General features: G+C 34.7%; 1 protein-coding gene across 10 annotated transcripts in view; it reads left to right on the top strand.

Annotated features, from left to right (window-relative positions):
• Positions 1-12,704, top strand: part of LOC138709094 (leukocyte elastase inhibitor-like) — a 100,972-nt gene that overhangs the window by 46,998 nt on the left and 41,270 nt on the right. Inside the window, exons 8-9 of one of the 10 annotated variants that reach the window (XR_011334825.1) lie at positions 3,490-3,690; positions 5,932-6,074. The exons of 6 other annotated variants lie outside the window; for them this stretch is intronic. Coding sequence is in view for 3 of the 4 variants with exons in the window: in XM_069839613.1 (XP_069695714.1) it covers positions 3,490-3,629 (140 nt within the window). In the remaining variant the exon portion in view is untranslated. Of the gene's footprint in view, positions 1-3,489; positions 3,691-5,931; positions 6,247-9,759; positions 12,162-12,704 lie in introns of those variants that run through there. 3 more of the 10 variants (XM_069839613.1, XM_069839612.1, XM_069839610.1) reach the window with 3 other exon arrangements.

The following is a 12,704-nucleotide window of genomic DNA, read 5'->3' as shown; positions in this document are numbered from 1 at the left end:
CATGCATGTCATCAATTAAATGATTTTAGTACATGTGTGTCATCAATTATATGATTAAAGTACATGCATGCCATCAATTACATGATTTGAATACATGCGTGTCATCAATTATATGATTAAAGTACATGCATGCCATCAATTACATGATTTGAATACATGCGTGTCATCAATTATATGATTAAAGTACATGCATGCCATCAATTACATGATTTGAATACATGCGTGTCATCAATTACAACATTTGAGTACATGCGTGTCATCAATTACACGATTTGAGTACATGCGTGTCATCAATTACACGATTTGAGTACATGCGTGTCATCAATTACATGATTTGAGTACATGCGTGTCATCAATTACACAATTTGAGTACATGCGTGTCATCAATTACACGATTTGAGTACATGCGTGTCATCAATTACATGATTTGAGTATATGCTTGTCATCAATTACATGATTTGAGTACATGCGTGTCATCAATTACATGATTTGAATACATGCCATTAATTTCATGATTTGAGTACATGCGTGTCATCAATTATATGATTTGAATACATGCGTGTCATCAATTGCATAATTTGAGTACATGCATGTCATCAATTACATGATTTAATTACATGCATGTGATAAATTATATGATTTGAGTACATGCGTGTCATCAATTGCATAATTTGAGTATATACATGTCATCAATTACATGATTTAATTACATGCATGTGATAAATTATATGATTTGAATACATGCGTGTCATCAATTGCATAATTTGAGTACATGCATGTCATCAATTACATGATTTAATTACATGCATGTGATAAATTATATGATTTGAGTACATGCGTGTCATCAATTGCATAATTTGAGTACATGCATGTCATCAATTACATGATTTAATTACTTGCATGTGATAAATTATATGATTTGAATACATGCGTGTCATCAATTGCATAATTTGAGTACATGCATGTCATCAATTACATGATTTAATTACATGCATGTGATAAATTATATGATTTGAGTACATGCATGTCATCAATTACATGATTTGAATACATGCGTGTCATCAATTACATGATTTGAATACATGCGTGTCATCAATTACATCATTTGAATACATTAATGTCATCAATTACATGATTTGAATACATGCGTGTCATCAATTACATGATTTGAATACATGCGTGTCATCAATTACATCATTTGAATACATGTATGTCATCAATTACATGATTTAATTACATGCATGTCATCAATTATATGATTTGAGTAAATGCATGTCATCAATTACAAGATTTGGGTACATGCATTTAATCAATTACATGACATGAGTACATACATGTCATCAATTACATACAAATCACTTAAAATATCTATTCGTATACTGTAATAATTTAAAACGTTATTGCGCTCCTTTATGAAAATCGTTCGTTTAATGCGGTGTACATATTAAAAAGTGTCGGTGGCTTTATAATATGGTAGGCATACACCGAAGATTTACATGAAAATGTATATTTTTATTGATACGTCATATTTAAGAAGTATTATATCTGCTTTTCGAATGAAGAATAATCGAATGAGACGAGTTTCATATTGCATACTGTGAATAATTCAAAAGTTTTGGTGAAAATGCATATTTTAATTTAATGTTATACGAATAGGCTATATAATTGCCTAGTCAGGATAGGAGAAGGAACGTCAGAAGGAAGTGAAATACGAGTAGAGAGAGGAGTACTACAAGGATGCTCTTTATTACGTACGCTGTTGAACATCTTCTTGGAGGATTTAATGAAGAACTGTTTTCGGAACATGGGAAGAGTGACAGTGGGAGAAAGAAGAATATAAAGCATAAGATTTGCTGATAATACGGCGTTGTTAGCAGAAGAGAAGATGATACTAAGGGATATGCTACTGGAGCTAAATGACAGCTGTGAACAGTATGGGATGAAGGTAAATGCAAACAAGACGAATATAATGGTTATCGAAGGAAAATAAAGAAGCTAAAAGTACGAATTCTAAGCGAGACAGTAGAGCAAGTGGACAGCTTCAAATACTTGGGATGTACTATAAGCAGTAACAGGAACTGCTGCCAGAAAGTCGAAAGGAGGATAGCAATGGAAAGGAAGCTTTTAATAGAAAAAGGAACATTTTCTGCGGACTTCTGGAAAAAGAACTGAGGAAGAGACTAGTGAAGTGCTTTGTGTGGAGTTTGGAATTGTATGGGGGCAGAAATATGGACATTACGACAAAGTGAATAGAAACAACTTGGAGTAGCCTATTTGAAATGTGGACATGGAGAAGAATGTAGAATGCGAAATGGATAGACAGAATAAGAAATGAAGCTGTGCTGGAAAGAGTGGGTGAAGAAATAATAATACTGAACCTGATCAAGAAGAGAAAAAGGAATTGGCTGGGTCATTTTCAACATTTAAAGCCAGGAACATTCTCGTATGTTGAAAATGAACATACATATCACAGGATGTAAATGGGGAAAACTTAAAAAGATAGACCTTTGTAAGATTTTCAATACTTGGCTCAGAATTCATCTGCCCCTTCAACATAGATGATTCTTAGCAGTATTTATCTCGCACACTCGTCTTGTAACTTCATCTCTTCAATTAAATACAGGTCCTACGATGAATTGTGATATAACATCACTCCAAAATAACGTTTTCAGTATATAGTTCTTGTTGAATAGCAAGGTTCGGATTCTGTGTCGACCAAATCCTGTGGTTATAGGTATTGACACCTCTATATAGGCCTAATTCTAAGTGGATTTTACATATCTCCAAAATTATTTATTTATAATTCTAGATTTAATTGAATTTCCTCTGTTCTTTGTTAATCAAAATCCATCCGAATCGTTTTGTCGAAAGCCTTAAGGTCCAAAGAATTTTCATATTGTAAGCAATCTTCTGAGAATTTGAAAACGGAATTTTCCAAACCTTGATAGCAGATTAAATAATAATATCATATTTATTTTGTTGGGTCGGCCTGGGTAGCGTGTTCGGTGTAGCGCTGGCATTCTGTGCTCGAGGTTGCGGGTTCGATTCCGGCCCAGGTCGATGACATTTAAGTGTGCTTAAATGCGACAGTCTCATGTCAGTAGAGTTACTGGCAGGTAAAAGAACTCCTGCGGGACAAATTTCAGCACACCGGTGACGCTGATATAACCTCGGTAGTTGTGAGCGTCGTTAAATAAACCATAATTATTATTTATGTTGTTGGTGGTAATTTTTATTGAATGTTACAATTATTCTATCTTTTCGATAGACCTTCCAATGACAGAAATATTTGCTAAATGTTTGGATATAATACTACGAACTGAATTTATAAAATGTTAGTGCAAAAAAGAAATTAAAAGACAGTTTATATGAATAAAATTATGAATTAATGAAGTAAAGTACAAAAATATTCTTAATATCATGTGATTAATATAAAAAAGAGACAATACATGAACCAAATACCAGTCGATCATTCGATATCTGTTTCAGGAGCTATTATTGTGGCGGAGTCTGCGGTATTGGAAGTGCCTGAGTACAACATTGACTGCCCATTTTTAGTGATCCTACTGGATGAGTTCAATCTACTGCCATTGTTTATGGCTAAAGTCTCCGACCCAGCAAAGTCTTAAAAAGCATTATAAACGACATTTTAATATAAAATGTTAGAAGCAAAATTAAATCCTTGAACAGGTGCACTGAAAGTAATACAATATGAATAATAAAATAATAGATGGTATAATAAAATATTTCGCTCACATACGGTACTTAATGTTATCGCTTTATTTTGGCAATTGTTATTAAGACGATCGTTATTAAATAAATTGAACGCGAATTACCTTAAAACAAACCCCTTGCTACTAGAAGTAATCAAACTATATGTTACTCCTATATTGCAGGGATGCACAAAGTTATTATTGAATTAATAATAATGGAGTAGAAGTTGTATTTTTCACTTATAAGAAAGAGTTTTAATGGAGCAAAGCAAATGATAGCATACAATAACATTAATAATATATAAATAAGACAAGTGGATATTTGCATCCCAATTGACCGCTTGATAAACACCTTGTAAAGGACCCAACCTTAGACGACACAACAAAGTAAGACACAGTTTTGCCTCAATCAACCCCATAAAATCGAAACAAATTCTATTTCACTGACGTAATAAAAGACCATTCGACTCATTAAAACAAAAGCCCAAGAGCCATATACTCTAATTTAACATAGTGATCTGAGAGAGTAAGCTGTAAAATAAACATAATCATATAGCCATACCATCGGATTCTTATTACTAATTGATATATTTGCATACAACAGATGATTTTATTATATGAATGGCATACCTAGTGATGATTGTTCATCCAAATATTAATTTACCGCATTTTAATATAATTATATCTCCGAAGGAAATTAATCTTCCCCTAGGAAATAACTTCCTTGAGACCAGTTCTTAAATCCAACAATGATTTGGTTTACTTACTTACTGGCTTTTAAGGAACCCGGAGGTTCATTGCCGCCCTCACATAAGCCCGCCATCGGTCCCTATCCTGAGCAAGATTTATCCAGTCTCTATAATCATATCCCACCTCCCTCAAATCCATTTTAATATTATCTTCCCATCTACGTCTCAGCCTTCCTAAAGATATTTTTCCCTCCGGTCTCCCAACTAACACTCTATATGCATTTCTGGATTCGCCCATACGTGCTACATGCCCTGCCCATCTCAAACGTCTGGATTTAATGTTCCTAATTATGTCAGACGAAGACTACAATGCATGCAGTTCTGCGTTGTGTAACTTTCTCCATTCTCCTGTAACTTCATTCCTTTTAGCCTCAAATATTTTCCTAAGAACCTTATTCTCAAACATTCTTAATCTCTATTCCTCTCTGAAAGTCTGAGTCCAAGTTTCACAACCATAAAGAACAACCGGTAATATAACTGTTTTATAAATCCTAACTTTCAGATTTTTTGACAGCAGACTGGATGTTAAAAGCTTCTCAAACTTTAACAGACATTTCCCATATTTATTCTGTGTTTAATTGCCTCCCGAGTATAATTTATATTTGTTACTGTTGCTCCAAGATATTTGAATTTTTCCACCTCTTCAAAGGATAAATTTCCAATTTTTATTTTTCCATTTCGTACAATTTTCTTGTCACGAGACATAATCATATACTTTGTCTTTTCGGGATTTACTTCCAAACCTATCTCTTTACTTGCTTCAAGTAAAATTTCCGTGTTTTCCATAATCGTTTGTAGATTTTCTCTTAACATATTCACGTCATCCGCATAGAGAAGCAGCTGATGTAACCCGTTCAATTCCAAACCCTGTGTGTTATCCTGAACTTTCCTAATGGCATACTCTAGAGCAAAGTTAAAAAGTAAAGGTGATAGTGCATCTCGTTGCTTTAGCCCACATTGAATTGGAAACGCATCTGATAGAAACTGACCTATACGGACTCTGCTGTAAGTTTCACTGAGACACATTTTAATTAATCGAACTAGTTTCTTGGAATACCAAATTCAATAAGAATATCATATAAAACTTCTCTCTTAACCGAGTCATATGCCTTTTTGAAATCTATGAATAACTGATGCACTGTACCCTTATACTGCCATTTTTTCTCCATTATCTGTCGAATACAAAATGTCTGATCAATAGTTGATCTATTACACCTAAAACCACACTGATGATCCCCAATAATTTCATCTAGAAATGGAGTTAATCTTATCAAAATAATATTGGACAAAATTTTGTCCTCGAAAGTTACTACAGTTAGTCTTGTCCCCCTTCTTAAAGATTGGTACGATTATGAACTCCTTCCAGTGTTCTGGTACAATTCAATGATTTGGTTTATGAAAAATAATAATGTTAATGATTATATTATTTTACAAATAAAATTAAGAGCGGTTCTTTTCTTTGGTTTTAGGTATAGTAATGAAGAAACTTGCACGTTTTATACCGAAGAACGTCGTGGTGGTGGACCGTCAATTTTTGGTATTCATTGTTGACTGCCTTAACAATATGCCTCTATTCGCAGCAAGAGTGGCCGATCCAGCCAAGAAGTAGTCACCGAGAATGCTTTAATTTCAATACTGGGGAACATAAACGTTTATTATTTTCAGTCAAAACTAGGTGTTTTTATGAGGAACATGGTTATAATCTTGCCGTGTGTATTTGAAAACTTAAACTCTTGTCATCCTTGACAAAAATAATGCAAATAAAATGAGAGAAAAAAAAAGAATATCACGTGACTAGAGAACGCTTTTAATTTCTCCATTAAATCAAAGGTTAACTCAGCGGTCATCAGCACAGTGAACTCTCGGGCTAGCGTCTCTTACCCGCGGATAAGACATTGCACTATGGTGCTGCTGGCGGGTATGCTCTCTCTCTCTCTTTTCGTGCTGCACGACGGGGCATATCACGATGCACTGCTTATCCGTTACCCATTTCAGCTAGTGCTGACGACCACTGGGCTAACTATAGGGTAATAGAAAAATGAATAGTCGCCACATAGCCGAAACGACAGTGAACTACGTGGATGACATAATGTACAGACTGACAGATCCGTTTTCGTATGCCTTATTGCCAAACTAATATAGGCCTACATTATTGTCTGTAGAGATAAAATCTATTTAAAGAATAAAAATTTAGTAGACACACACACACATACACACACACACACACAAAGCCACAAACACACACGCATACACGAAGGGGACCATAGCATTAAAATTATCTCCTATTTGTATGTTGTTCCTTGGGATAATATTGAATTTCTCAATCTTAGGTATTTTTTAGGAAGCATTAAAAGGTTCAATATTGATTTTTTCTGCTATTTCGCTTTGATGTAAATCTTCTGCTGGAAAGCCTAATAGATGCTCCAAATAACCAATGGTCCGTACTGAACTTCAAATCATTTAGCGCTTACACATCACATATAGGGCTATTCATAATCACATCACTTAAGCTGCAATCAATCTCATTTCCTATTTTATCATTTGGGACCAACCAGGTTCATTTTGAAACTGCGCTTTTATTGGAAAATATGTTCATAATCTTTACCTTGTGTTACTGTACAAATTGATCAGTGTTTCTGTTACAGTGTTCATTTTTCCATAACAATATGGTCCCATAAGTTCTTACTCGACGTAGCTTTACTATTAAAATCACCAATTACTAATGTTGTTTGCGTTTTATACGAATGTGAAGTTCTATCGATCCCGCTATAGAAATGTTCAAACTCGTAGTTTGTGCTCGTTGTCTGTGCGTATATTCAGATTATTACAAATTTTACCTGACTTACAGCAATTTAAAGAACATTTTACAACTTACATGAATCGATGTTATCCGGGCTAAAGGGCCTTGGTCTGTTGGCACTGTTGCTACCATACGTTTCGTCTGCTGCTACGGCAGACATCGTCAGTGGTGTGGCACACGGGAGCACTGTCGATGTCTGCCGTAGCAGCAAACGAAACGTTTGGTAGCAACAGCGCCAACAGACCAAGGCCCTTTAGACCGGATAACATCGATCCATATAATGCCGGCCATGAAAGTCTACATTCCACGATTTTACAACTTAATCTTTTCATTCCTTCTATGCAGTGTTCAATCCTTTTATATATTACAAACTCCACTCCTTTTGTCTCGTTGATTTCTCAATGTAGCTTAACACATTCCCATAGCATTTCCTGTGACTATTTCACTCTCTCTCCTCACTTCGATTAAGATGACGCGCTTCTGAGTTTTTTGTAACTTCTACAGTTTTCATATTATCTTCTTGAAAATTTTTCATCAGTTAGATACTGCTCTCTCTCTCTCTCTCTCTCTATATATATATATATATATATATAATTTTTATTCTGAAAAATGTGAACATAATATTTTTTATTTTATAGTTATAAATAATTTCTATATTTAGTAAACAATCATCTGGGCCTCACCAAAGACAATAATCAATTTCCTCAAAATTTAAAATGAAGATAAGTATCTCTGTAAGTAAATTGTGCATTGGCTTTTCCTGGTTAATGTGCTTCATTATTTTTTTTTCTAACTTTGAACATTTGATTTTTTTTAGAGGGGGAGGTTTGAACATCACTGATCACTGCTAAAAAATCGCAGCTTCATTAATAATAATCATATGTGCACATGAATGGAGCATTTCATGACACCTTTTATGAATATGTGTGCAAAGTTTCATTACTCTAGGACTCTGGTGTAGCCATATTAGGAGATATTTCACTTCCAATAACTTCCAATTAAAAAACTATTATTTGTGGCAAAATCACTTTAAACTTTGTAAAATGGGTTCTGAATATAATAGCCACTTATATAGGATAAATTGAATTTCTAACTTAGAATGAATATTACGATGATATCTTCACTACATTATTCCTCAAGAAACCGTACATCTGAATTTCCAACTTAGAATGAATATTACGATGAAATCTTCACTACATTATTCCTCAAGAAACAGTACATCTTTTGGCACCAGGTTTAAAAAGTGGTCAACACTATTAAGTCATATTTGAATCCCTGGACTGAGTGATCGAATTTAGTTCCCTTCCTGTCGTCCTCATGGTTATGTCATAAAACTCAGGGATCCTACAATCAGTTTCTATTGAACCTTTCTTTGCTACGCTCTTGTGGGTTTCTTTGGGTCCTACTGGATTTGTGTTTTTTTGTGTCGCCATTACGTCCTATTGAATGATCCTGACTCTTTTGACTCTTTCTTGTTTCCTCATTGAACCAATATTTCCACATTCTATCGGCTATCTAAATTTTCTGACATTCTGTTTTTATTTCTTGACCTTCTTACCTTTCTTCTTTAGGTCCTCTAGGCAGTTTGGCTCAGATTCTTCTTTATTAGAGTAAACATTCCCCCCCTGACTGTTTAAATGTTTAGATAAGGCCTGCCGACAGTAAGATGTTTTGGCCATGATAGGTGTCAGTGACAGTGTGCAGTAAATTTCTAGGTAATGCACAGCAGCAGTAGGATGTTGGCTGTTATATGTGTCAATGACAGTTCAGCAGTAAATTTCTAGATAAAGCTTGGTAGCAGTAAGATGTTTTCCGTGGTAGGTGTCACTGATAGATGTGCAGTAAAGCCTTGGTTTTTCAGAACAGACGCATGCGACGTGCGAGGTTCGAGGCCCGCCTCGTACAAATCAGTACTACAGGAGAGATAATGAGTGGTCTCTATAGCTGCGAGGTGCGCAGACCTCGCATCTCGCAGTTATAGAAACCACTCACTATCTCTCGTGTAGTCCGGATTTGCGCGATGCGAGCCTCGCACCTCAGAAAAACCAAAGCTTAATTATATAGATAAAGGCATATCAGTAGTATGGCGTCGATCTCAATAGGTACCACAGATAAGTGAGCGGTATATTTACAGATACGGCAAGCTAACAGTAAGATATTTACAGTAGCAGGCGTTAGAAAAAGGTGAGCAGTAAATTTATAAATAAGGCATGCTGACAGATGTTGATTTCAGTAGGTGTGAATGACAGATGAGCAGTAGTTTTCTAGATTTAAAGCATGCAATAAGATGTTGATCGCAGTATGTAAACCGGTTGTAAGCACTGCTACCACGTGCAGGTTTCTGTTAAAGTTTAACGTGTTTTACTTTAATTCTTAATATAAAATATTCAAATGTGGTAGACGAACATTTTTTATAGAAAACTAATTGAGTGTAAAATACAATATTTAAAATTCATTTGAATTAAAAAACCAATAGACAATTCAATATTTCTTCCAGGAATAATTCTAGAAGAAGCGTCTGCAGTGTTCGGAGTGCCTGAGTACAACGTTAATCGTCCTTCTTTAATCACCTTATTGGATGAGATCAACCGCCTGCCGTTGTTCATCTCTAAACTTTCCAATCCGTTGGAATCTTAATGTCTTGGCTGTTTCGTTTCCAAGAACTAGGCGATTTTTATGGAAAGACTAATTAGTGTGAATTAGCAATACTGCATTTTTATTCATATGTATGTAGGCTTATACTTTTCAATTTTGGGGTAACTGCGTTTACAAATTTGAAGTTTAGTTTATGAACAATAGTAATCAAAATGACGGGAAACACTGTAGAGATACCAATACTTGTCGAATATTTTTAAAAGTTTAACGGTCTACTAATAAACCGTGTATAATTTTTATGCGAGACTTATGCAGAGATGGGACAGAAAACTTTAGCTAATAAACTATGCATAAGCGATGGATGAATAGGCTAACTAGCATGTAACTGTGCATTGGAATTGCTTCGCAGTAGTTATGCACACGAAACCCTTGTTTAAATGTTTTATGTAGAAAAAAATGGTTGCTTTTTAACAGCTGTTCGTATCGATTATTATCATTTTATGATGACGTTTGTCTTGTAGCAACAGAAGAGGAAAACAAAGAGCACAGAATAATTAGAATAATATTGCTGTAGCTTTACTCTTTGATCAAAATACAGCGTAGTAATCGATCAGACCCAGTTGTAATTTAGATACTTAGTGTGGCATACTAGTGCACACTATCGAGTGCAATAGAGAATCTCAGTTATTCGGTTACCTTTCGTAATAAAATAATGACGAAACTATAAAGTGGCTGTGTAACAGTGGTATTGTTATACGCGACGTATGTTGTGATTATTAGTTAGAAATTTGCACGCGACTTATAAACGAGCTATTCGCTGTGTAAGTATAAGACAGTTAAACGCCTGGATAAGAGTTTTTATTAGTAAGACTGTAGATGTATAACAAACGTGCAAATATTTTCTCTAGGATACTCGTATTTTTACTTTTGTAAATCACAAATTATGAATTGTATAATGATTTTGATAACAAAATTCGTTGCAACAGGATCCGTTTCAGGCAATCTGAAAGGTGTGATCAGCTACAAGAGAAATGCACGTAATGAGGACAGTGTGGATAGAAACAAACGATAGCAGGCCTACGAAGTCGATTTCATATCTTGTGTAATCTCTGAGCATTGAAGTTAAACTTACAAAATACGCCGAACATATCTCAAAATAATTCCTTCAGAGAACCAAATGTATCAAGAACTAAAATTCTAAGAAATCTGACTACGATTTTCCCATTAATTTATGTCTACCTTAAATAAAATTCTGGTGAAATAATAGGGCCTAGTGACCTATATACGACACATGTGTTTAAAATGGAATTTTATCTTGCGAGTAGGTATATTTGCAAAACGAGCGTAGGCCTATTGCTGTCGTGAGACATCTAGTGGAAAACAATTGACAAACAGTAGAAATTGTTAAAAAAATGTTCGCACTACTATTAGGAGTAGGGGAGAGTCGGGTATTATCGGACATCGGGTAATATCGGACAGTGAGGTTCTTTCATCTACCACACGATGATAGTACCTGATTGACATGGTTACGTTTCTGTGATGTCGCATAGAGAAACGTAACCATGTCATTCAGGTACTACCATATGGTGGTAGATGAAAGAAACGCACTGTCCGATACTGCCCGATGTCCGATACTACCCGACTCTCCCCTACTTTTCCCACGTCACTACGTAATATTAAAACTTTTAACATGCTTACCCAGCGTTAAAACATATACTTTTAGGAATGGCTGTCTAAAAACAAAATTTCGTTCATAGATGAGGTTCATTTTTATCTGAATGCAATAATGTTAATCAACGGAACCATCAAACATTCGACGCAGAATATCCAAAACACTAACAAAAACATTAGAAGATTTTGATAAGCAATAGCAATCATGTAATCGCTTTCTAAATTTCAGTTAAAGTTATGTAAAATATTATAAAAATCACTCGGAAATGGAATTATTACAATTGGGTGGCATTAATTCTGTGCTTACAAGTTACCGTCACACAAAACATCAAGTGCAAATCACCGAGGAGAGTTTTGAGACAAAATCGTAAATATAAATAAACTTTTTGACGGCAGAAGCTTAAAATTAATTGAAATAATAACACAAATACGAAATAAAAGTCTTTTTGCAATAAGTTCAAAACAAGCGAGATGAAAAATTATCGATGTTGAGAGTAATGTTCGCTCTTCTGTAAAAACGGGCAAGCTATGAGCTTTTAACCTGTTAATCAGAGGTTAATATAAAGGTAAAATATGTAAGAAAATAAACTGTAATTGTAAATAAAATGCAGAAAATAAACTTTCTAGAACTTAGAGCCTGTTGTGGAAAATCATTTAAAATCATAATTTCTCGGACAGTAATTGCATACGTTAGACACCGCTTTGGTGAGATCAGTATCAGACACAGTGTTTCAGCAAAGCAAACCTAAGTATTTATATGAATTTGTTCGTAGTGTGCCACATTCATTCTTGTCATATAAACATAGTTCCTATTCTCAATATCTTCAGAGTTACACTAATTTAAAGTTGTTTGTAAAATATATTTTTTCTTTAGTTTGAAGGTAAAAGAATAATACAAATAGAGAATGAACCATTCCGAAGTATCATTTCTTTAATTAGCAAGTATTATGGAGCTAAAAATGTGCTGTGAACAACTCTATTTTTAACTAGAACATTACATTATTCTTACGCACTTATCACGACAATTATTACAAATCACACAACTTCCACCGACTTAATTATTTGCAGTTCAGTTTTGCATCCTAATTTGCAGTCTTGGAGAGTTTTCAACGCATTTTAAAAAAGTCGCCGTCCGCTTGAGTACACTTGGCCGCACGCTTGTGAACGGCACTCGTC

The sequence above is a fragment of the Periplaneta americana genome, chromosome 11, assembly GCF_040183065.1.
Source record: "Periplaneta americana isolate PAMFEO1 chromosome 11, P.americana_PAMFEO1_priV1, whole genome shotgun sequence".
Classification (NCBI taxonomy): Eukaryota; Metazoa; Arthropoda; class Insecta; order Blattodea; family Blattidae; genus Periplaneta; species Periplaneta americana.
Note: the sequence above shows the minus strand (reverse complement) of the source record. Positions and strands in the feature narration are given on the sequence as shown.